At 43.2% G+C, this 27263-nt stretch overlaps 1 protein-coding gene across 1 annotated transcript in view; it reads right to left on the bottom strand.

Moving 5' to 3' along the window:
• Positions 1-2587: 2587 nt before the first annotated feature.
• LOC135520225 (OTU domain-containing protein 7B-like) overlaps positions 2588-27263 on the bottom strand; it is a 32427-nt gene continuing 7751 nt past the window's right edge. Inside the window, 12 exon segments of the mRNA XM_064945624.1 lie at positions 2588-5626; positions 5629-6583; positions 7438-7516; positions 10246-10360; positions 11128-11277; positions 11414-11541; positions 11755-11861; positions 11966-12093; positions 12489-12590; positions 12777-13004; positions 13248-13430; positions 13850-14062. Of these exon segments, the coding sequence (XP_064801696.1) occupies positions 5124-5626; positions 5629-6583; positions 7438-7516; positions 10246-10360; positions 11128-11277; positions 11414-11541; positions 11755-11861; positions 11966-12093; positions 12489-12590; positions 12777-13004; positions 13248-13430; positions 13850-13934 (2763 nt within the window). The 5' untranslated portion in view covers positions 13935-14062 and the 3' untranslated portion in view covers positions 2588-5123.

Genomic DNA, 27263 nt, shown 5'->3' with positions numbered 1-27263 from the left:
GTTTTATGGAAATGGTGATGGTTCAAATGGGCCAATTAATAGGTTGTTGAATACAGGACTATACACAGATGCAGATATATTTCTAAATACCAGTGTTTTGCCTCCAATGCTACATTGTAATTTGTAATTGATTAAAAACTGATTCGCTGAAATTAGAACTTTCGAAAACCACCTGAAATAAAAACGTGATAGCTATCAGTCTAGTCCCATTAACTCATATAGATACTTCACATCAGCCGCATTATAACATTTTACAGGATCATACATGCTTGTAAAATAGTTGTAAATCATTATACCCATGTTACTAATGCAGAATGAGTTGGATGCTGCATCTGTAGTATTCTGTAAAATGCCATTGTCACTAAGTGTTCAACTTCTCGCCTACCTTGAGAATTTCAAACAAGAATGGAAGCAATGATGTAGACATAAGAAAAAGCCATGAGGATGACTAAGCTTAAAGAGTACAGAAGCAATAAAAACAATAGTTCAAAATCTACATAAATTACCAGTAGTTTCAACCAGCATACAACTACATACAAAATAAAAGCCCTAAAAAAAAGGTACCCATTTGTAGGCGTTAGTCTTATTAGTCTTAACAAAGGCAAGTGATGGATGAGTGATACAGTACCTGCAGTTGATCCTTTGATAAATGGCTGCTCTGTCATCGGAACTGACAATGTAGAAAGGTAGTACTGCAGTAATGCAGACAGATGCTATTGGAAGAATATTCCAGTGGGAATGTACTGCATAAATTCCTTTCGATGAGCAAATAGAAATTCCAAATGGATGAAGTACAGTCTGTCCCTCCTAACAGCCAGGTGGGGAGACCGTGTCCTTGTGATCGAGCTATAAATCCAAACCTCGTTCGACCACATGGGACCCTATTCAATATTAAATAAGGGTCTCCAATTTCTCTAATACATAGAACAGCTTCAGACAGTATCGGCTGCATCATCTAGGTGAAAGTTACTTCTAATGTGTAACGCTGTGATAAGTTGTTTCTAATATGTAAAAACAACTTTTGCTGTTAAGTCTCTCTTGCATGGTTGATTTGAGTGTTTCAACAATTGATAATTTGACAATATAATCCAATAGTATTACATTTATATCCACTGGCTGGCATTAGATGTTAGTCAATTTGTACATCGATTCATCTACAATGTAATCTCAGTTAACCCAGAACTAAAATCTGGTGTCATTTGGTCAGATGAATCGAAACATGTACTGGACTACGGTACTATTTATGTTTTACAAGATTATAAATCAACGGTGTCACAATTACATCATCCTTAGATCAAGATAATACCAATTCTCACCTTTCATCCAACATTATTGTACATCCAATGAGCACATTGAAAAACAGAAACCCTTTTCTGTACATCTCTGGAATACCTACCATACATTTGTAACCCCCCCCCCCCCAAAAAAAGAGGAAAACTTTTGGGATTGCCACCATGTTGTTGAAATACAATGAGAATTTATTCAAACAGTGCAAAAAAAAAAAAGTTATTTCCATCCAGATTGCACTGTCACAGCCTCTCGTCTCCAAACATGAAAAGATGAAGAAAAAAAAAAAAAGAAAATAACTGGTCACAAAACCAGGACTGCCCAAATCAGCTCAAAATAATGCACAAATTTGGTTAAATGGATAGTCATTTACATGCAACAATTCCAGTCCCATGCAACTAAAGTAACCCATGTTCATGTTGCTGATGAATATTCTGTCCCATAGAAATGAGAGAAAATGTACAATAGAAAAATAATGGGTCAGTTACTTAGTAAAACAAATTCAAAGCCATCTTAAGAGAGGGATTGCAGCAAGAGTATAGGTTGAAAACATCAACAATCAAGTATTGAATCATTGCTGTAATGTGTTAACATTGCATGGATTGGTGGTGAGAAATAAAAAAACTTAAAATTCAAATAAAAAACAAATAAAAGCCAGTCTGCTTGACACGTAAGAAAGAACATACTAAAAGTTTCTCAACTAAACATTCCAAAAGGAAGCTTCTGGAAAAAAAAGAAAGATTCTCACTATAAATATATATTCTCAAATCATATCGTCAGGTCAGCAAGGAAACTAGTTTGCTAATGAGAAACCTTTGAGTTTAGGAGGCTCTTTTGCGATCAACCTTGACAGCCAAACTTAATTTTGGTGAATACTGACTCCTCCATAAACCCAGGTTAAAGATTATCTTCCACTAATTTTAGCATCCGTCAATATAGATTATCTTTAAAAACATTGTAAAATTTTGGGTTTACAAAAATAACTTGAACATATACAACCTCAGTCATTTGTTTTTTATACAAAAAATGTTTGCAGTCTAAGTCAAATGTTCAAGATGTTGTTTGTAAGCCATCCAATTCTTAAAAAAAAAAAAATTGTTGTTGATGTAAGCAAATATTATTACATTGGAAGGAGAGGAGAAAGCCCGCATACACCCATTTCTTAGTTAGCCATCATCTTTTCATTAAAGATGACCTGTTTGTGCCTTCTGAGCTGCAATTTTTTGTTGCAAAATGGTTTCATACAGCGTAAGCGCACAAACACCCCCCACACACCCCCCCCCCCACACACACACCCCACGTCACACAGAAATATTGTTTGGGATATAGCTTAATGGTATTGTGGGGAATGGTTGGTTCCAATTCAAGATGCACATGCCATCTCGAAGTTATGGAGCATTCCCTTGAAGGGTGACTATTTTGAGCCGCATGTTTGAACTGCCTCTCAAAAGACAAATGTTACTTAAAAAGAGAGAAGAGTCCCTCATACCCTTGGCAAATTTTATTTTTTAAATAAACTCAAATCTTAGTACCCATAAATTGTTCTCTTTTGTATTTTTGGTTAAGTCGAGCATGGAAACCATGCCAGGAACATTGAATACAAATACAAGAGCGCCATCCATTGGGCAAGGCAGTGAATTGCATACAGATATTCACTCGCTATTGTGCTTCAAGTGAAAAGACGTTTATAGAGTCAGGAAGATTAGTCTTCCTCATGATTTTACATGGCTCATTGGTAATAACACGGCTTGGATGAGAAAGTGTTAATACATTGGTGATGAGAAAAACAAATCAATTCCTAATCTGCAAATGAGTGTAACACAAGACCAAAACGGCATCTAAAAAATGTGATATGTTCCAAACTCCAGAATTATTTATTTATTTAATATATATATATATATATTTTACATTTGATCTCTAAATCACTTTATGGTCTTCGAAAATGACTCCATGTCTGGGTGCAAAATGAAAATATTTAAAAACAGGGGCTTTACACTGAGTAGGATACAAAAATACCAGAAGAGAAACTGCAGCAAAAACGAGTATTGTACACCTGATGCACATTTTGTAAAACATACAAACAAGATTGTAATGCCACAAGGACAAGAGACTGAAAAAGGCAACTAGGAAATAGAGTTAAACCACAACACTGGCACCAAAAAGCTGTTCCCATGTTAACTGAATCCTTAGCCAAGGGGTTCTAGCCCATGCGTCTGCCTTCCTGCAAGTAGAGGTGCAGTGTCTACAGTTCTGACATGACTTAAGGACAAACATAACAGTCAGATACCTTCAAAACGGTAACAAAATGTCTACGGACATTAGGAAAGTGCTTGAATTTGTGCAGAGAGGTTAAGCGACGGGGGTCAGTCACTTGTTTGGAATCAACACAATGCCCTCAATTAGGACTTGAAGGGGAGTTGGGTTAAATAATCCAACTTGTTTTTAATCGTATCAATGGGGTGTCCATGTCAGGAATTTGGGGTTTGCCATAAGTAGGTATTCACAAAAAGTTATTAATATTTAGACTAAAGTAACACAGCCCTATGGACAAGATTCCAGAAAATACCTGTTACCTTTCTCAGCCACAAGAGAAGCAGAGTTACAATGTTACAATGGACAGTGTCTTTTTCAACCAAAATGTGAACGTTCATCAGTTTAGCATGTACTGATTACCTTGAGGTCTTGAGCTGAAAATGTGAGGGGAGTTGGTTTTGAATGTCGGTTTAGTAGTGTTGGATGACCCTAAATGTACCAGCATATTATTGAAATGCCTCATTTTCATGATGGATATAAAATGACAAAAACAAGCCAGGAACAGTAAGATTCTAGCAACCTTATTAAAAACTGTATATTAGCCATTCGGGAATGTCTACCACAGTACTCCATGTATATTCTATAATTGATACTGGGAGACATCTAAAAATGGTAGATGTATAAAAATGGACTTGACTGACATCTGGACACAGTGGTGAATTTAGATTGGATGGCTACTTTGCCATAAAAGGCATCTTAAGGGTGGATAGGACTATCTGTTTTGCTTGTTATATTTGAGACGAACTTGAATAGAGGTCTGTTGCATTCTGGAACATTAGCAGCACCATTGAAGCCAGAACAGCAACCACTGTAACATAATACTGTAGTTTCAATTTGCATTACAAGAGCAAGGACCAACGCAAAAGAAACCCAACTACTCATCAGGAAAGAGCACTGTTCATTCCCAAGTCATACATGAGCACCCGGAAACAGTAATGCCCTGGGCTAGTCCGCCTGCATACATCTCTAACCCTCTGGTTGAAAAGACTAACAAGACATTGAAGGGTTGATTCGTATGTTAAAATACCACCAATTTACAGGGCCAAATATAGGTCGTCTCCACATATGGAGAAGAGTGATAATCAAGAAGTTTCTGGTTGTGCTTGTGCAGTGTTAGTTTGTGTGTGTAATGTAAATGTCGGTGTGCGTGTATCGCCTGCCATATACATTCTCTCCACCAGGAGGAGACAGCTGCAAGGCGACAAGGGGACAAAGTGGAGGAGAGCCTGCAGTTCTCACACACACACACACACATACAGCCTGCATAAGAGCCACAACAAATGTAAGAGATGTGCACAGTCCTATTGTCTAACGCTCGCCGCAGCCACAGCCACCTTCTCTCCAGTCTCTGAAGTCACTGCACTGATCCTGTCCAGGACGCTCTCCACACACAGTGTTGCCTTTAGAGAAGGAAGTGATGCGATAAGAGGGCCAGGCTCTGTATCGTCCTATAGCAAGAAACCTTATCCATCAGTTTCCTTGTGGTTGGTGGCCACAAAGCCAGTTCTGGTCAGTCCGTCTGTTCAGAACCTGTGGATGGCTGGCTCCGTCTCCCTCCTCTTCAGCTCCTCTCGGTAGCAGCAGGAGCAGTAGTTGCCCGTCTCGGGGTGTCCGTAGTAGTTGCAGCTGGGCGTCCGGCAGCGGCTGGACAGGCCTCCGGCGCTGCCCAGGGAGTAGTGTCTGACCGGGAGAGGCCCGCAGCGAGGAACATCCAGGGCAGCGCGCAAGTCCCGGAATCCGTTAGTGTAGCCCCCGCCTACAGGCTCTGAGGTGGGGTAGTCTGGAGGGTCGTGCTCGGGGAGGTATGAGGGTGAGAAAGAGGGGATGAGGCGAAAGGGGCTGAGGGGTGCCGGTGCCTGCGGGGGGTGGTACTGGGGGTGAGGGGGGCCCTGCGCCATGGGGCAGTGGCGGGGGAGGGTGGCATAGGAGGGCAGCCCGGGATAAGACGAGGCTGGGGAGCCACCTGCAAGCTGGCGCCGCGTCTCCATGTAGCCGTGCATGTGTGGGTGCTGAGTGAGCGGGGCCGGGAGGCCGGCTGGTCCATGAAGGTTGGCCGGGGGATGGGCACCACGCCGGAGTAGAGTGAGGGGTTGAATGAGGACGACTTGAGGTGGCTGAAGTTGGGCGGTGAGCTCTCAGCCGGCTCCTCTTTCGGTTCATAGGTGCGGTAGCCCACCTCTGTGCCTGCCGTTGCCTCCTTCTTGGGCTGCTGGATGCCGTTGGTGCTTCCTTTCCGCTCTGCATCTCTCCGCTGCTGCTCCTGCTCTACCCGGAAGCGCTCCTCAGCGTCAGACAGGTAGCGCTGGATCATCTCCTCCTGGAAGGGCTGGCGGTTGCTGGTGATGAGCAGGCCAGCGAAGATGAACTTCCTCTCGCCCTGCATGGCCGCCCGCAGGATACTCAGGCTCGCCTTCACGTCGGCACTGTACTTATACGGGTCACTCTCGCTGCTGCCACCGCCCGTGCCATTCTGACGTTCACTGCCCGACGACGGCGAGCCCTTCCCTGAGTCCTCAGAGGCGTGGGCCGAAGGCGAGCTGTCCTTGCTGCCCTTCCGCCCCCTCAGCGAACATTTCTTCTTCTCAGTGCCATCCTGCTTGGCCCCGCCGCCTCCTGCATTCTTCCCCGTCATCAGCCCGCCCACATTCTTTTTAAGCTTGCTGCCCAGGCTCTTGCCGAAGCTGCCCAGCTTGTTGGCCACAGAGTCAGCCCTTTTCTTGTCTTTGTCTTTCTCCTTCTTGGGCTTTTCCTTTCCCCCCGTACCCATCGTCAATGTTGCCGAGCTGTTACTGGACGAGCTGGAGGAGGAGCTGTTCTTAGTCGACACACCTCCACCTGCGCTGGCAGCCCCTGCTGTCGTCATTGCATCACCGTTGGAGCTGCTGCTGACCGACTCCTTGTCGGATTCTCCTGAGTCGGGAGGGGTGCGGGCATCCTCTCCTGCAGAGGCGGTGGGGGACTCGGGCTGAGCCAAAGGTGCCTGCTGAAAGAACAGACACACCGATGATGAATTATAGAGAAATAAAAAAGAAACAGGGAGCGGGTGTGAGTGTGTGATGCAGAGAGCAACAGAGAGATTAAGAGCAGGAGTGAGAGGTGCAGATGACTCTGTTCAGAAAGCTTTCTTGCCATTTCTATAGGAAAATATACATGCTATAATTGGAGAGGGTGGGACCTACAATGAAGATAATGATGACACTAGTTCACGCAATGGACAGTTATCAAAACGGTCCTCTCTGCCAAGCCCCATAACCGTGACAACCGAAGAGTTGTAACACCAACGTCCTCGTTTTTATTGGAAAGTCAGAATACCTCAGCTCTTCAACAGCGATCCGTCTATTGCTACTTCTCACTAGAGGTTAACGGTGAAATTGCCATGAGGTTGATATTCTTTCTAACTCCCAGCATTAGATTGGAATGCACGAAAAGGCCCCTCAAACCATTTAGTGTGAGGTCATTTTATGGGTGGTTTGTTTTCAACATGGGGATTGTGAAGCAGAGGGAATGACTGCCGACTAGAACAAAACAGAAAATTACAACCCACACAGTTATGTAACACAGTAAATAGCCTATCTACATTTTCATTTCAATTTAACCATCCATTACAACATGCTAAAAACGTAACCAGGTAGGTAACATATGATCTAAGCTTCACATTCAGGAACAATTTAGAGGGGGTGTTCAGGTATGCTATTGTTACAAAATTATCTGCAACCAGGGCTGAATTCAAACCGACAATTCAAATGGTCACAGTCTCCCATTGACATCAATGCATGACTGAGGGAAGTGTGTTAAGAGTTAGGATTCCCCCTTAGCGAATGAGAACACGAAAGATACCTCACAGGGCAGGGGCAGCCAGGTGACAGTCATGTAGCTGTGTAGCAGCTGGAGCTTTGCCTCCAGGGACAGGGTCACACTGAGGGAGGAAGACACAGGTCAAAGTTCAAAACGGAGGGTGAAATCGCCTTGTCGTGCCCCTAACAGTAACACCATGTTGGGTGAAACATTTAGAGAAAGGGCTGCTTCCCAGAATATTACATGCATCATTTAGAGAAAGGGAAATATGAACTAGGCTACATAAGTGATGTCTGGAAACATGACAGTTATTCAAACTAGGCTAATGACGTGGCATCTGTTCAAGTCTTGAGGCCCAAGCGGCTCACTTGAAACTATGTAACCTTTGATAATGGATAAATACTGTGTCAGAAATGTAGCCAACATGAATGCATAATTGTGTAGAGCTGAAATTCTAATTCCCCATACAAATTGTTCTATAATCCATTTGACAAACTATGTACAGTGCCTTCAGAAAGTATTCATACCCCTTGACTTATTCCACATTTTGTGCCTGAATTCAAAATGGATTAAATAATCTCACCCATCCACACAAAATACCCCAATGGTATACCCCACGTTTTTAGAAATGTTTGCTCATTTATTTCCGTAAAGTATTCACACCCGAGTCAATACATGTTAGAATCACCTTTGGCAGCGATTACATCCGTGAGTCTTTCTGGGTAGGTCTCTAAGAGCCTTGCACACCTGGATTGTACAATATTTGCACATTTTATTCGTTTATTCTTCAAGCTCTGTCAAGTTGGTTGTTGATCATTGATCGACAGCCTTTTTCAAGACTTGCCATAGATATTCAAGCTGATTTAAGTCAAAACTGTAACTGACATTCAATGTTATCTTGGTAAGCAGCTCCAGTGTATATTTGGCCTTGTTTTAGGTTATTGTCCTGCTAAAAGGTGAATTTGTCTACCAGTGTCTGTTGGAAAGCAAACTGAAGCAGTTTTTCCTCTAGGATTTTGCCTGTGCTTAGCTCTATTCTGTTTCTTTTTATCCTAAATAACTGAATAGTCCTTGCTGAATACCAGCATACCCATAACAGGATGCAGCCACCACCATGCTTGAAAATATGAAGAGCGGTACTCAGTGATGTGTTGTTGGATTTGCCCCAAACATAATGCTTCGAATTCAGGACATAAAGTTAATTTCTTTGCAGTTTTACTTTAGTGCCTTTTTGTAAACAGGATGCATGTTTTGGAATATTTGTATTATATATAGTCATCCTTCTTTTCACTCTGCCATTTAGTTTACTATATGGGAATAGTGCTGAGAAATTAAATACAAGTTATTTTTTGTTTTTTAAAAGAACTAATCGTGTTGTTGGTTCAATTATTTGAAATCCATTTTTCCCCGTGAGCTCAATGCGCACATTGCAGTTTCTCTAGAGATAAATCTGATCCAGCCTGAACTGTGCGATGTAGTAGTGAGTTGTAGTTTCCAGCAGACAAATATTTACATATTTTGGAACTTAAAAATGTGGTAATTAACTACAATGACCATAATCCATTGCACATCTACTTTTCCGGTCTTTCTTTTACACCTGCTACAGAAGAGACACGAATATTTGATCGTGATTGGACATAACTAGCGAAGCAACAGCTGCTTTCTATCTCTACCTGAAAATACAGGAGTCATAAAAGTATGCCTTTGAAGAACTAAAACAAATTGGTATTTTGTCAGACAGCAGCTCTACAGAGATGAGGACTTCAAATGAAATAAAGCCATAAAACAAATGTAATATTCACAACTGAAATATTATTAAAGTAATGTGAATAAATGATAAGCAGTAATGGACAGTCCACTACCATCATGGGACTTTTATTCATTGTTTTATTCAACTCAAATAATCAAGACGTGATTATTTTTATATAATCAAACCAAAACGACCTAAAAAAAAACACCAATCGCTCAGCACAATTGTGGAGTAACTACAATGTTGTTGATCCGTCCTCAGTTCTATCACAGCCATTAAACTTTAACTGTTTTAAAGTCACCATTGGCCTCCTAGTGAAATCCCTGAGCGGTTTCCTTCTTCTCTGGCAACGGAGAAGTCACTGGGTGTATTGACAAACCGTCCAAAGTGTAATTAATAACTTCACCATGCTCAAAAGGGGTATTCAATGTCTGCCTCTTTTTTTATAAAATTTTAAAAAAATGTATCTACCATAAGGCATTCTTCCTCGCAAGGCATTGAAAAATGTCCCTGGTCTTTGTGGTTGAATCTGTGTTTGAAATTCACTGCTCGACTAAGAGACCTTAAAGATAATTGTGTGGGGCACAGAGATGAGGTAGTCATTCAAAAATCATGTTAAACACTATTATTGCAACATGTTTCCTCCTGAACTTATTTAGGGTTGCCATAACAAAGGGGTTGAATACTTACTGGCCTAAGACATTTTAACTTTTCATTTTTTTAATTAATTAGTAAAAATGTATAAAAACATAATTCCGCTACAAAATGTGGAAAAAGTCAAGGAGTTTGAATGCTTTCTGAAGGCACTGTGTTAATTCCATTTAAGTTATTTTTGTACACCATTCCAGTTGAAACAACAGCAAATCTTAATCCTGTGGAATAAATATCCAGTTATTTTTATTTCAGGCTATTTCTGTATTCCCCCTTGTTCCAATCATAGAAGGCATTTAGAGCTAATCTCACTCTGACTGACGAGCATTTCTCTAATCTGGAGCAGGGGCCAATACAGGATATTAGGTCCTACGAGGACATTGTGACTGCGTGTGTTTTTGGAGGGGGTAATGCAGACCCAATTTGAAGTGTAATGAGTCAGATCATACCTTGCCAACATGACATTGTCCGTGTCATCCTTGCCCCATTCCCAGTCCTTCCCAGGGTCCACTGCAAAGTGTACAGGCAGCATTTTGTGTTCTGAGTCAGTGAGAGGGATCACAACTGTGGGGGAGAGGGAGCAAAAATGTTCAAAGTAAAATTAAAAGTATTCTTCAATCCAGCAATTGTCATTCAACTGATGCAAAGTACTAATTAAAGAGGGACCATAATGGCCAATTTCTATGCCTCATTAAGAATGCAACTGAAAAGACTAGATTCGTGTCTTGGAGGCGTACTTTGATGTTGGTCATGGGGTGAGTTCGTAAACACTGGCAATCTACTCCAATTAGTACTCTGGTTTGAGAGACCCAGAGTGCAGAATAATTGATGAATTTACAAATGACATACACCCAGTTGACATGTTTCAGTAAAGACTGGCTAAAAATTTTATTGCTACAGTCATTAACCCTTTTTGATAAGAGAAGTCTAACCAGCTTTTCTAGGGTGAGTAAAATGGTCAGAGGGAGGTGTTCTCTCATTTGTGTCTGGAAGTAACTAACAAGCTAGCCAACTTCTGTGTGAGTGCTTGACTGATGTTGTGAGATCAGAATGCTACTCTTCAGTCGGAGCGTCAAGTGAGTGATACTTTACAAACAAAACACTGTCAGTCAAGGGAATTACTTGAATCCAAAACCGAACCTTCAAATATTACAAAGAAATCAGATGTCACAGGTACCCCTGTTAGTCCATTTTGGGACTATGATTGATGTGCAGTTCCTCTAATTTCGACCTTGGTGAGGGAAAGTCTATTCATGTGGTCCACTTCACTATGAAACGTGTTGGTTTTGTTGTAATAGGTAGCTAAGAGGATGATGAACACGTAACATTACCTTGCTCTTTCGAGCCGTCCTTCTGCTCCATGGAGACGAGGGCAGAGAAGTGGGCCTGGTCGTACGCCAGCACTAAGGGCGAGCGATGGCACTTGGCCGCTGGCACCTCCAGGGGCAGATAGATCCCTCCGAATGGGATGGGGGCAAATGCTGGTGAGGGAAAGAAGGAGGAGGAGAACAACATTCAGCATAAAACATCACAATCAGTTACAACACTAAAGTTCATAAAGCACAGCTTATGGATGTAAGGCGGCCAAATTGGTAATATCAAAATGTGTCACCTTACCCTCTCCTCCAGAGTCCCTGAGCATGGTGTCTGCCACCACTACTATGGGCCTCCTCAAGACATGGGCCAGGACGAACACATGGAACTCCTCCAGACTCTCGTACACAGGCTCCTCTGATGACTCCGTCCTGCACATAGGAAACGAATGGGGTCAGATCAGGAAACACGCAGGAAGTGGCATAGGTAGCCACTATCTAACATGTTCCTCTTACTATCTTAGTCTTTGTTCCAAAACAGAGGCTCGTGATGGGCCATAACTCCATTTGGCATGCCTCAAACTTAATATAATAGTATACATACTTAACATAAATAATGCGAGAGGTGTCCGAGACAGGTCTTACCCATTGCTGCCATTGGTGCTGTAGTGTATCCTAGGTTCACTGGAGGCCAGTTTTAGCAGCTCATTCCACTCCTTCTGCCACTCCTCCTCTGTGTACACCAGACCAGACTGTGGACACACACACACACTTCAATACACTGAAATGGAAGTTTGGACTGTAAACAATCCCTTGGACTAAGTTTCACATGGCTCCAACCTAGTGAATTCCCCACCTCTTTGTTCTGCAGGGTCTGCTGCCACCTCCACCTGCGTCTCAGCGACTCCCTCTCCTGGCCGTGGTCCATCAGTGCATACAGAGACTTCCGCAGCATCAGGTCACGGTCATGAAAGCCCCACATACCTGCAAGGCCGTACAAGCACATCGTATAAACAACACCATCTCAAAGAAAGGAAAACCAGTGGTTACATCCAAACCTTACTCAAGGCAAATGGCAAGTTGTTTGATGTGGGAGTTTTGTTCTTAATTAGCCTAGTGTGCCATTATGGGCTGTAGCTTCAGGAATATCACAAATAAAGCCCAAATTCTAAGGATGGATTACAAGGCATTTTAGCTACAATGCTTAGACCTCAATTGGATCCTAATTAACTGCTCTGGGCTAAGCCTCTCCAGTAGGACACTGACGCTTAGCTATAATGTGTACCACAATTATTCAAGGCTCTCATCATTGATTGACATAGCCGAGTATGACCTAACACGTTAGATTTGGATCTTGTTTGAAAAGCTATGACACTCACCCAATGACGCTGCATGTAACAGGCAGTTTCCGTCCCCACTCGTCGCCAATGGCAATAGACTCTGACAGTTAGGTCCCACCCGTGTCCACCAATTGAGTCGGCCTTAATGTAAACAGAACACTTGCGGTTTCATTCACACTGAAAACAATTCAGCATGCATGTCTAGTACTGAGAAGCTATGGTGTAGACGGTCACCTACACGACACAATTAACAAAATTGCCTCAGAAGTGAATAAAGTATTTATTTGTAATTGGTGGCAGCAGTGGGACCCGTGCAGTTAAACTCACCGGCGTGCTCTAAGGCCACCATCATAGATTGCTCGATGAGGTCCCTCTCGATGAAGCCACGAAAGTCGTCCCGGTACACGGTGAGGTCGGGCAGCTGGAATGTGCACAGAGGCGTGTCCAGAAGGGGCTCACTACTACAGTTGCCCGTACTGGAGACGTGTGACCGTGCCAGGGACACAATGGTAGAGCTGGCATGGGAGATGCCTCTCGATAGACGCTTCTCTGTGGCTGCGGAGGGAGGTATCACAAGAAAGAAAGAGGTTAGTTGTGGGAAGGGGTAGGAAAGAGAAATTGGACAAGGGGAAAGTATACAAGGCTGACTTGAGAGAATTGACAAAAATAAAAAGTGAACTAACAAAACAAAAGGAGAGGGTTCTAGTTTATCACAATGAGGAGAACAAGAGGAAAACAGATAAGTGGTTGAAAATAAGTGACATTATGCCCAAAATATATATATATTTTTTTACTTACCACTGTTTTCACCTTGCAGCACCTCCTCTTGACGGTGAAGAAGGGGGCGCCCTACTCTGGCCATCTCCTTCTCCGGGCCTGGGTACGTCCTCTCCTCAGCAAAAGAGTACGACAGGTTCCCAGCATGCACTTGTCGCAGCTGTTCAAAGTCACTGAGGGCAGCGGTGAGATCCCAGTTCTTCCCTGCAAATGGAAAGGACAAGTCAAACCTGACCGAAAAAGCCAACACATTCTAGAAAGGTCAGATCCACTCAGTCATTAGTATAAATATTTACCATATGTCAGAACCATAGCGACTTATGTAAAGGCCACTGACACATTCCATTGCTTGAGTAAATATTTGAATTTTGAGCACGTCTTGTCTCTCACCACCGTATAGCTATTGCAGTGCATTACATTTTTTGAACCCATATTCTTACCTGCAACTTGTGCTGCTGCTATGCAACAAGAGTTGAGTCTCTTCTGGATTTAACTTCCTCCTTTTACATGATAGCTTACCTAACCAACAGCTCTAACTGGGAGGTGCACTGCTCAATGTATACCCCTCACTAGCAGTTGACCATAAAACCATCTATTTTACCCCAGAATGCCTTGCAACTCACCCTCTAGCAGGTCTCTGGCTAGTCCTGGTTCGGCTCCAGTGGAACGGACAAAGTCGGACAGGACTGCGTCCATATCCAAGGTCATGTGATCATGAATTTACAGGGCGGCATCAGGGTAGGAAAAAAAAAGACAGGGGATCCTCCCTCCTCGACAAGACCACTGGACCAAGGGGAAGGGGGACTCTTCAACTTGCCTTACACGTCCAGCCAAACCTAAATAGAATCAAAAAGAAGCAAAAACGGATGAAAATGTAAACCTGAATTGGCATCAAACTATGATCCATTTGTACAGCAGGCAGGTATTGTGAAATGTAACATTATAGGGCAAGGAAAAATGATTCAAGTGTGTTAAATGTAATCTTAACAGCTAACACACAAAAAAAAAGATGGACCATAAACCCACTGACCCTGTCATAGTGCCCATGTGGAAGCCTGTTTTTGTAAAGGGCAACACCTCTGTGGAAAATTATTTTCCAGTTGACCCTTCTGCCTGGCCATGTCTCACTCACCCATGACCACTAGTGGTAGGCTGCTCACAGAGCCGTTACACAAAGGTGTTCACATTTGCATTGAATCATGGCAACAAGATAACATGTTGGGATGACGCAGATGGGTCTCCTACACAGCACACTCCTTATAGCAAATCTTTACTTGTGCATTTGTGCACAGCCACAGATTCAGTTAACTGGCCGTCACTCCTATCACGATGGGCAATAAAGAATGCTTTACAAAAAGCACCACAGAAAAATGCTCATTGCAAAAAGTGCTAGCATTGAATTAGGGAACCTTGACAGCCCAATTATAAAGTTGGCAAACATTTAAGGCCAGACATAAGACAGAAAAGCTCTACACAAGGACATTATTGAACTCGCCTTCAGTTGGAGGCGAGCCTTCCCTTTAAGAAACCATTCTGACTATAAACATGGCTCAGTCAGTGAACCTCCAAACTACAGGGCACAAAGAAGTCTCAAACAATGACCAGGGTTTAGAAAAAGTCCAAAACTGCAGCATTCCATGGGTAATAGAAATCACATTACTGAAAAGAATCATTGCTGGATCAGGCAAAATGTAATTTTACTATGGTAAGTGTGATAGGTTTTCAGTGTAGAAAATAGCAATGACTCCCCCCAATCGAGACTGGGGAACAATACATTTTCTACAGATGGGCTATTGAAAGGAGAGATGCAGAGGGCAATCAATACAAGTGCAAGGATGACTGGAAATGTCCCTGACAGAAATAAGATGGGCTTCTAGTGTCAACATCTCAGTCCATAAGGTAGCCTAGTGTTTGGCTGTAAGCACTGTGCCAATGTGACCTATAATACATTTAGCAAATATATAAAAAACACAACATGCAAACTGTTGGTCCCATGTTTCATGGGCTGAAATAAAAATCCCAGAAAAGTTCCATACAAAAACCTTATTTCTCTAAGATTTTATGCACAAATGTGTTTACTTCACTGTTTGTGAGCATTTCCCCGTAGCCAAGATAATCCATCCACCCAGCAGGTGTGGCATATCAAGAACATAATGCCACACACTCAAGTTGAGGGAGCGTGCAATTAGCATGCTGACTGCAGGAATGTCCACAAGACCTGTTGCCTGAGAATTGAATGTTCATTTCTCTACCATAAGCTGCCTCCAATGTCGTTTTAGAAAATTTGGTAGTATGTGCAGCCAGCTTAACAACCGCAGGACCTCCACATTTGGCTTCTTCACTAGCAGGATCGCCTGACGGAGGTGCTGAAGAGCATTTCTGGCTGTAATAATGCCATTTTGTGGGGGGAAACCAATTCTGATTGACTGGGCCTGGCTCCCCATGGCTACACCCCCTGCCCAGTCATGTGAAATCCATAGACTGGGGCCAAATGTATTTATTTTCAATTGACTGATTTCCTTATATGATCTGTAACTCTGTAAAACCTTTGAAATGCTTGCATGTTGCGTTTTATATTTTTCATTCAGTATAGATATCTGAATTGAGATTATGCTCTCTTTGAGCATACACTGCCTAAAGCAGTAATTCAAATTCCTTTGGAACCCTAGTGTACATCTTAGAGTCTAAAACCCCATTTCCCTTCTATCCTCCTTAAATGGTCAAATGTTCCACCTCTCATGTTATGTATTTGAGATAGTGAAGTTCAAGCTTCAAGCTGTGACTGGACTACTGTCCTTGTTACCTGCAGTCATCTAGCCCCACCCATGCCTCAGTGAACTCTTCACCACCGCACCTGATGAATCATGAGTTCTCTTTCTTTCTTTTTTACACCCATACCTCTCTCGCTCTCTTGACCCAGCCTCACTCGCTCTCCCCTCCTTACAACAAAGGCACACTGGCAGGCAAGATAAGAAAGAAAGACCTTTTGTCCAGTTGCCTAAACCAGTGAATTTCCAGTGCCCTCATTCCAATTTCGGCCACAAAAAAAGAGAAAAAGACTTCCCTCTGCAGGGTCTCCAACACACTTGCGGTGTAGCAATTCACATCTCTTGTAATAGTCTTTTCCCAAAGCCGCTGTAACACACAGCTAGGAGCTGTGGATAGGGGCCAGCCTACCCTTCAACAAAACTATACAGTGCCTTTGGAAAATATTCAGACCCCTTGACTTTTCCACATTTTGCTACGTTACAGCCTTATTCTAAAATCGATTAAACATTTACATTTTACTCAATCTACACACAATACCCAATAATGACAAACCAAAACCAGGTTTTTAGAAATGTTTGCTAATGTATAAAATCTATTAAACTGAAATAACACATTAACATAAGTATTCAGACCCTTTACTCAGCACTTTTGGCAGTGATTGCAGCACTGAGTCTTCTTGATATGACGCTACAAGCTTGGCCCACATGTATTTTGGGAGTATCTAACACTCTTCTCTGCAGATCCTCTCAAGCGTTCAGGTTGAATTGGGGAGAGTTGCTGCACAGCTATTCTCAGCTCTCTCCAGAGATGTTGATCAGGTTCAAGTCCGGGCTCTGGCTACTCAAGCCACTTCTGCATTGTCTTGGCTGTGTGCTTAGGGTTGTTGTCCTGTTGGAAGATGAACCTTCCAACTCGATCTCCCAGTCCATGCCACTGAAAAATATCCCCACAGCATGGGGATATCCATGATGCACTGTAGGGATGGTGCCATGTTTCCTCCAGACGTGATGCTTGGCATTCAGGACAAAGAATTCAATCTTGGTTTCATCAAACCAGAGAATGTTGTTTCTCATGGTCTGAGAGTCTTTTGGTGCCTTTTGGCATACTCAAAGCAGGTTTTCATGTGCCTTTTAGAGCAGGGTGGCTTCCGTCTGGCCACTCTACCATAAAGGCCTGATTTGTGGAGGGCTACAGAGATGGTTGTCCTTCTGGAAGGTTTTCCCATCTGCACAGATGAACTCTGGAGCTCTGTCAGAATGACCATCGGATTCTTGGTCACAATCCCTGACCAAGGCCCTTCTCCCCTGACTGCTCAGTTTGACCGGGCGACTAGCTCTAGGAAGAGTCTTGGTGGTTCCAAACTTCTTCCATTTAAGAATGATGGAGGCCACTGTGTTCTTGTGGATCTTCAATGCTGCAGACATTTTTTGGTACCCTTCCCCAGATCTGTGCTTCGACACAATCCTGGCTCGGAGCTCTATGGACAATTTCTTCGGCATCATAGCTTGGTTTTTGCTCAGACATGCACTGTCAACTTTGGGACCTTATATATAGTCAGGTGTGTGCCCTTCCAAATCAATAGAATTTATCACAGGTGGACTGATGATCAATGGAAACAGGATGCACCTGAGCTCAATTTCGAGTCTCATAGCAAAGGTTCTGAATATTTACATATATAAAGGATTCTAAAAACCTGTTTTCACTTTGTCATCATTGGGTATTTTCAGTAGATTGCTAAGGATGTTTTTTTTTTTATATAAACAATTTTAGAATAAGACTAACGTAACAAAACGTGGAAAAAGGGGTCTGAATACTTTCAGAAGGCACTGTTGACAAGAGGCGGTGTGAGTATACTCAGAATTCAAAAGAGATAGGTGTTGACTTGAGTGGACAAGTACTTCTGGCCCTGGAGGTAAGTTAGTGTTTACACTAGTGAGAGAAGCAGAAGCCAGCAACACAATATCTTCCTAGGGCCTGGCTGCCATACAAAGCCTCTTGTTGTGTTGACTTTACTGCATCTCATAAAGATCATTTTATGACCTGATTGGTGTGAGACACTATTACACCAACTGCTGGGAGTTGAGCAAACTAAGTCCTGCAAATAATGATGTATCAACGGACAAGCTAGTGCCAATGCCTGGTAATGTGTCGCTCTGTGGACAGAATGTACGCTGACAGACCAGTGAAAGGACTTTGTTATTCCCAGCCTCTAACATCAACCATTCCTGTGGACGCACTCAGCTTCTGACGCATCAACCAGCAGGAGCTCCTGACAATGGGGTGAGGCGAGGTCCACAAAACTAGGGAAGGGTCCCACTAAATTATTAGTTGACAGCTGCTAGGGGTGATAAACCGACAAAGACAACAAATTAATGTCAATGTTGTGTCTGCAAGTATTGACAGCAACGTAAGCGATCCGGGGTTGAAACTGTCAGAATTTCCCAAAAATAGTTTCATTCAAGTTTAGGTTTTGTGAGAGACACACCTAAGCGATGGCCTGACTAGCATAATGGCCCTGTTGCCAGCAGAGAGCAGTCAGTTGTGTGTGCAGGCCGGCCATGCTTTTGTCTGAAAGGTTACATAATGGGAGCCGCTGCTAGCACGTGGGTGCTGAGCCTGGGAGAGGCCTGGATCACTGAAGCAGACATGGTCACCACAGCCTGCTGCAGCCATTGTGTGGGCCCCTGGAAGATTTATGAAGGTAAACAAAGGATGGAGAGACAACCTCCATTACAGTATAGGCTTCCAGCAGTGAAAAAACTGCAGGCTAACCAAAACAGAGACTTCCACGAGACTGAGAAGTCTAATTTAAGCATGTGAAGAACAGGCCTACTGCAAGTGATTTAGGAGAAATGAGAGTTGAGTGTAAGCACAGTCAATGCGGTGCTAATCTGACTTGGGCTACAGGTTAGTACAAAGTTAAATGTCAGCAACCCAGAATCTCTGGCCAGCTACTCCATTAGGTTCTGCGTGGAGGACGGGGAGATGTTGGACTAGTGCGAGAAACAGATCCTGTTTGGTAGCTTCCCACCCCAACCTCACTATCTCGCTTTGCAAGCCTATGGGCCAAATATACCCTCCTGTTCCAAAATAATGTATGGTCTGGTGTAGGTGAACCCTTTCAAAAATCGTGATTCTTCCAAATAAACCGAAATGCTTTGTCTCCAAATGCTTTGCCATGTCACATTGTGCATTCATGTAAGGTCACTTAATATGCCCTACAATACTTAAGTAGGCTTACACCAAGCCCTAGATGTGTTTTTTGCACTTGCTCCACTATAGGTCCATCACTTAGAAAACCTTGCCTATCAAGGCCTACAAGACATCCTGCTCCAACTTCCATCAAGCCTGGACAATAAATTAGGTACAGCTGTGCCAGGCACTCTCATGATAAATCTGCATAGCCTGTGGTAGTGCACATAGGGAGTATCAAGTATCCACAAGGCAGTCATAAACTGGTAGGCCTACTGCTAAGATGGATGTACAGGTCTGGAATGACCAATATTTCAGAATTTGTGACCTCTGCCAACCCTTTACATAGACGCAATCAGAACCTCGTTAAGCAAACAGACCCCATTTTGGGGCGACTATTAAAGGGAGTTCAACTTCCTGATTTGGCTTTGTTTAGCGACTTGGTCATTACATGCAACGGCCATGACTGAAGCCAAAGTAGAGTTGTCTTGGTGGGTGGTTTAATGTGGGTGTTTTCCCACGTGGCAGGCGTTTGTACATAACTTAAAACAGTTTAACCAGGTCGTGTCTTGACGTTGCCTAGGTTAGTTAGTGCTAGCCAACTTCTTTAGTCAATAAGCAGGCTGGTGTGAACTGTGGCAATGTTGGTTTGACATTGGATAGCCCATATCTGGGGCTAGTTAGGCACCGTCAATAGATTACACAATGTAAATGGGACAATATTTACATGTTGCACATCTTTTAGTTGTCTCATTTAATGCCTCAATATTTGTATATGCATTTTTATACAAAGTTAATTTGAGGTGAAGTCATTCAAATTGGGAGCTACTGACATTTTAAAATAATTGTCCCATGTAGGCCTACGTTATGTAATTTACTGATATCCCTATGGTGTTAGTTGGGGACTATCGAATGTCAAACCAAATTGACCATGGGCATTACGAAGGGGCTCGAGCAGCTACACGTACCTAATTGATGATTGCTTGGGTCCTGCCAGCTGTGTACAGGATTGAAATAAACTCAACCCAAGTAAAACTGATACAGTACCCTTTATTCTGTGACATACAATTTTTTCCTTTAGAATCTCAGTTTTGGACCAGATTGACTTTATGACCAAATTAATATGTGCTTTTTAGGGGAGCCTTTTTAAAGTGAGCCCTCTATGCATCCTTACAAAATGAGTGATCTGCACTTCCAGTGAAGGGGGAGCATGGTTGTTGCCTGTCACTAGTACACAGCAGAAGGACTTGCCATTTCATCTTTAGACCACTAAGTCATTCATCATGTGAAACATGAACCTCACTTTCCAGTCGAGAGGGAGAGTAGCTAGAGCCTGAGGCCCAATATGAAAACGGTAAGGCTAGCCACTATACCTGAAGAGACTCAGGCTTTACAATTATATTGTTCCATTATCATCAACATATAGCCTAAAGTCAGTATTTTCCAAAGATGGACAATTGGGTTGTTCAATTCCCATTTCATGCTCAAGATGGATGACCACACCTCGAAATGAATCAGTTCTATTTTAGTGTAATCAAAGTTTCCCTGTGATCTCAGTGAGTGTGTAACACCCTCACACCACTGCTAAAACATGAGTGATGATATAGAAGGGCTGATAAGACAACCGAGGCTGTGTGAGTTGCGCCAGCGATGATAAATGTTGCCCAGTGGTAGGCCCATACCACTGGGCTGGAGGAAAGGTGGAGAGGGGTTAGGAAATGGCACAGTAGTCCGAGGCACAGCAGCTCAGAGATGGCCATAAACGCTGGAACAACAGCTTAAGCTATTTGGTTTGACTGATTTATGAACTTTATGAAGTTGCATACTCGACCGTCGACTATAAATCAGATAAGCTACTACCGTACATGGAAAACTTTTAGAGCATTATGGCTAGCCTAATCATTGGAATAATTCTGATTAACCACAGCTTGCTTGCTTGAATAAATAAATAAATAGCAGCTCATATATATATATATATATATAGTTTAATAGTCCCAAGCCTTCCATGTTTTGTACTAATAGTCCCTCATTCTGAGCAAGTCAAATGTACCAGGGATCAGTCAGAATCAGGATCAATAGATCATTAAGTGACTAAACAGAGCACAGACACTTCACAACTAGAGGAAGTCAAACAATGTGGTGATTACTGACTGAAGCTGAGCCCACTTGCTCATTACATACTGCACCGCTACGTCTGAGGCGGCCGAGTTTGTCTGGCGGAGGAATGAAGTCAAATCAAGCCCATTTACCCAGTTCCTCCTGAGCTTCAGAACCCTGCAACTACAGCTAAGCATACCGCACAGCAGCAACGGTCTTGTTGTACAAGTCAGCATAACGCAGCTCAACTGAAGTAGCCTACTTCTTGCTTTGCATAGCTGCAGAAACGTAAAAAGGCAGGAGCCCTGGACAAAGAAGCCCAATCAAATATTACAGGTTACACACTGCAAGGCAACGAATCGCAGGACATCATAAGAGACATAGCTGCCCAACATAATGCTACGCAACGTAACACCATGGTAGTCAACACAATGCAAATCATTGAGTGCCCATTCAACACTGGCGCAGGAACACAGCAATGTCTGTGTCCAGTCAGGAGCCGAGAAGACACTACTGCCCATAAGCTCCAGTTCCACATGTTGCCTTTACGGGGGGGGAATACAAATTAAAATACTCCTGTTCTGCTAGCAAATTGGTGTGTTGCTAATTGTACCGTCAATGTTTTGTCCATTTGGTTGAGTAAATGTGCTTAGTTCAGGTGGCGAGACTAATGTCTCCGGTTTTCAATGCCTTCCAGCTCTTAGCCAAATCAATATACAACTGCTCAAAAAAAATAATATGGAACACTAAAATAACACATCCTAGATCTGAAAGAATGAAATGTTCTTATTAAATACTTTACATAGTTGAATGTGCTGACAACAAAAATCACAGAAAATTATCAATGGAAATCAAATTTGTCAACCCATGGAGGTCTGGATTTGGAGTCACACTCAAAAGAAAAGTGGGAGAAAAAAAACACACTACAGGCACACTACAGCTTTGATGTAATGTCCTTAAAACAAGTCAAAATGAGGCGCAGTGGTGTGTGTGGCCTCCACGTGCCTGTATGACCTCCCTACAACGCCTGGGCATGCTCCTGATGAGGTGGCGGATGGTCTCCTGAGGGAACTCCTCCCAGACCTGGACTAAAGCATCCGCCAACTCCTAAACAGTCTGGTGCAACGTGGCGCTGGTGGATGGTGCGAGACATGATGTCCCACATGTGCTCAATTGGATTCAGGTCTGGAGAACGGGCGGGCCAGTCCATAGCATCAATGCCTTCCTCTTGCAGGAACTGCTGACACACTCCAGCCACATGAGGCCTAGCATTGTCTTGCATTAGGAGGAACCCAGGGCCAACCGCACCAGCATAGGGAGTCTGAAGATCTGAGGATCATAGAGGGTCTGAGGATCTCATCTCAGTACCTAATGGCAGTCAGGCTACCTCTGGCGAGCACATGGAGGGCTGTGCGACCACCCAAAGAAATGCCACCCCACACCATGACTGACCCACCTCCAAACCGATCATGCTGGAGGATGTTGCAGGCAGCAGAACGTTCTCCACGGCATCTCCAGACTCTGTCACGTGCTCAGTGTGAACCTGCTTTCATCTGGGAAGAGCACAGGGTGCCAGTGGCGAATTTCCCAATCTTGGTGTTCTCTGGCAAATGCCAAACGTCCTGCACGGTGTTGGGCTGTAAGCACAAACCCCACCTGTGGACGTCGGGCCCTCATACCACCCTCATGGAGTCTGTTTCTGACCGTTTGAGCAGACATGTGCACATTTGTGGCCTGCTGGACGTCATTTTGCAGGGCTCTGGCAGTGCTCCTCCTGCTCCTCCTCGCACAAAGGCAGAGGTAGCGGTCCTGCTGCTGGGTTGTTTCCCTCCTACGGCCTCCTCCACATCTCCTGATGTACTGGCCTGTCTCCTGGTAGCGCGTCCATGCTCTGGACACTACGCTGACAGAGACAGCAAACCTTCTTGCCACAGCTCGCATTGATGTGCCATCCTGGATGAGCTGCACTACCTGAGCCACTTGTGTGGGTTGTAGACTCCGTCTCATGCTACCACTAGAGTGAAAGCATCGCCAGCATTCAAAAGTGACCAAAACATCAGCCAGGAAGCATAGGAACTGAGAAGTGGTCTGTGGTTACCACCTGCAGAACCACTCCTTTATTGGGGGTGTCTTGCTAATTGCCTATAATTTCCACCTGTTGTCTATTCCATTTGCACAACAGCATGTCAAATTTGTCAATCAGTGTTGCTTCCTAAGTGGACAGTTTGATTTCACAGAAGTGTGATTGACTTAGAGTTACATTGTGTTGTTTAAGTGTTCCTTTTATCTTTTTGAGCAGTGCATTTAATTGGATTTGGACCATTTTCCCTGGTCAAATAACATTTGTTTAAGTTGGTCATTGGAGATAAATCTATGAAATGCACAACTTAAGCCTGGAACATTTTCTGAGATGTCAGCCAATTGAACCATGAAAACCACTGACTTGAGTTTATTAGTGAAAACTTGGTTTTCCATAGCAAAACAAGCTTTAGTTCGGTGTCAATGGCACAAACAGCCATTCTGTTACCAAACTTTTCATCTTCTCTGTTCTCCCTTCTCCAAATACGGTAACAACACAGGTGCAAGAGTTTGGGGAAACAAAGGATTGTTACTGGTTTCCCCTTTGAATTAGGCCTGGTCTTTTGGTCATCTTCTATTCATTCATGAACTCGGAGATTCCAGTCTTGAACAAGGCTTGGACACCAGCTGAGGTAAGTAGTGTCACTGAATACAAAGACACTGCTCATGCGCTAACCAAAAGAGAAAGGGGGAGAAAGAAAGAGTTGATGTCAGAGATTCCATGGGATGACCACCCTCCAAGGGGGCATGTTGCTGGTGTCAGGGCTTAGAGATGTCCAGTCATCACCCAAAAATCTGGCCCTTTCACCCTTCCCAGGAATGGGAAGTTAAGGCCGGGAATTTTACTCAAATTCATCAACAACAACAAAAAAGTTACCTTATAACAGTGAACCTTTTTTTGTGGGATACACATAAGGCAATTCTAGGTCTTGCAGCATATTTTGGTTAAACTATCCCCAATTCAATATAATTGCAAGCCTCTGCCTGCACAGTGCATTCTTCCATCATATGTGCAGTGCACTCTTCTTATTGAGCCCACACTACTACACTCTCTGAGTCAAGGACTAAGTGCTTTCTGGTAAAATTTGATTACAATACTGGGCGGGGTGAATATATTTTATATGACATATGATTTTTTTGTTAACTAGTAAATAGTAGCCTACAGCAAAGTGTGTTTAAATCATTTGTAACTTGTTAACAATTTCTGCTAGTTAGTTTTTGCTACCATGTGGGTTTTAGCTTGCTTGAGCCTGCTAACTGAGGTGTGTTAACGCACCTGTTTCCATACAGGTTTCATTTTAAGACATTTATCTTACAAAGGAGGTATTTAATCTAACTGCTTAACTATTTATCTCTACATGAAATTGTATTTGGGGGTTTGTCTTTTTTTTCTAATATTTACAGGAAAATGCCAGGGGCACTATCTGATGTGTGGAAACATTTAATTGCAGCTAATGTAGACGGAATAGCTGTGTACATTTGCAAATACTGTGCCAAATCATATGTGAAGAATGCAACAACAGATGCAGAATCATCTGGCCAAGTGCATAAAGTTCCCTCAGCGCTCACAAAAAGCAACCTCTGATAAAAGTCCCTCTACTTCTATTCAAGGTGCAAATTATAAATCAGATACCTTATCAATAGCAAAAGCTCATAGTCCTCCTGGAATCAGAAGTTTTTTTGACTCAATGGAGGAATGCTGATGGATGTCTTGCTCAAGCTGTGTATGCAACTGGTGCACCTCTGGTGGTCACAGGCAATGTGTATTGGAAAGAGATTTCTGAATGGAGCGGTGTATGCTAGGCGAAGAACAACCAGACATGCTTTATCTACTAATTTGCTGGATGCAGAGTTCAACGGCTCAAGTGAAGGTCAAGCAAATCATAGAGAACGCAGTCTATAATGCAATCATCTCTGGTGGGTGGTCGAATGTTCTTGGGCAAGGAATAATTAACTACATCATCTCCACACCTAAACCAGTATTCTACAAGAGCACAGACACAAGGGACAACAGACACACCGGTCTCTACATTGCAGATGAGCTGAAAGCAGTCATCAATGACCTTGGACCACAGAAGGTATTTGCACTGGTGACAGACTATGCAGCGAACATGAAAGCTGCTTGGTCTATAGTGGAGGAGTCTTAACCTCACATCACACCCATTTGCTGTGCTGCCAATGTATTGAATCTGCTCCTCAAGGACATCATTGCACTGAAAACAATGGATACACTCTACAAGAGCCAAGGAAATGGTTAGTTATGTGAAGGGTCATCAAGTTATAGCAGCAATCTACCTCACCAAGCAAAGTGAGAAGAATAAGAGCACCACATTGAAGCTTCCCAGCAACACCCGTTGGGGTGGTGTTGTCATGTTTGACAGTCTCCTGGAGGGGAAGAAGTCTCTCCAGGAACTGTCCATATCACAGTCTGCTGATATGGACAGCCCCATCAAGAAGATCCTCCTGGATGATGTATTTTTGGAGAGAGTGGTAAGCAGCCTGAAACTCCTGAAACCTATAGCAGTAGCCATTACACGGATTGAGGCAGACAATGCCATCCTGTCTGATGTTCAGACTCCGCATGCAGATGTAAGAAGAAATCTGTACTGCCCTGCCCACTTCAGTTGCTCCAAGCAGAGGAAACTGCAGTTCTGAAATACATCAAAAAGCGTTAAGACTTCTGCTTGATGCCCATACACGCCCCAGTGTACATGTTGGACCCCAAGTATGCTGGCAAGAGCATCCTGTCTGGTGTAGAAATCAACAAGGCCTGTGGTGTCATCACTACCGTGTCTCACCACCTTGGCCTGGATGAAGGCAAGGTTCTGGCATAGTACACTTCCAAGCAAGGGCTTTGGGGTGGAAATGCAATATGGCAGTCGTGCCAACATATCTCATCAGCCACCTGGTGGAAGGGACTTTGTGGATCTGAGGCTCTTTCCCCTGTTGCCTCCATCATCCTCCAAAACCCAACAGCATCAGCCGCCTCAGAGCACAACTGGTCCTTATTTGGGAACACACACCAAAGCACGCAGCATGCGGCCCAATACAAGGGTGGACAAAATTGTGGACAAAATTGTGGCAAATTTGAGGCTTTTTGAGCCTGCAATGAGCCATCCCCAACAAGGCTGGAAAGTGAAGTGCAGATGAGGCCTCAGTCTGATGTTCAAGAGGTGGACATTGAGGTTTAGGAAGAAGACATGGAAACCTGAGAGTAAGACAACCAAAGCTTTAGTTTCTACACTCAATTTACAGATGTACGTTGAAAACGTTTTGGGGAGATGCGATGGCTCACTCAATATTCCCTTTTGTTGTTCAGTGAAATCATCCCATGTGAAGAGTCAAGTCATTTAATTTGAGTTCAATTTGTAAAAAAATATATATATATATTCTATTGGAAGTATTTAATAATTTGCAATTATGATAAGGTAAAATGTGTATGTCTCGATATGATAAATATATCCAATGCAAAAAAAAACATTACATTTAAATGGTATTAACATTCATTTGCATATATTTCCATATATTCCTGTTAATTCCCACAGAAAGTTTCCACCTCTGAATATTCCCCAAAATGTGAAACCCCCAACATCCCATCCGAAGGAGGCTATAAAACAAAGTGGCATCAAACATTGAATGGCATAAGGGGATCCCACGTGTTGTCTAAGCCTGCTGTAAGCATTCAGTGACGCTTGTTCCCAGTCTTCCCTCACTCCTTAAATACTCAAGCTTCTAATTCCATGTGATAGCAAACTGTCAACCCTGTAAATTGTAAAGTCTCCTTTTTTCACCGTACATTTGTACAGTTTGTTACCATAGCTAGAAATGCATACAGAATGCCAGCCCCTCATCTGCAAGGTGTCAAAATTACAACAGACTTTTCACAGCCTAAAAATACCA

This window comes from Oncorhynchus masou, chromosome 29 (assembly GCF_036934945.1).
Source record: "Oncorhynchus masou masou isolate Uvic2021 chromosome 29, UVic_Omas_1.1, whole genome shotgun sequence".
Lineage (NCBI taxonomy): Eukaryota > Metazoa > Chordata > Actinopteri > Salmoniformes > Salmonidae > Oncorhynchus > Oncorhynchus masou.
This window is presented reverse-complemented; position numbering and strand designations above follow the sequence as displayed.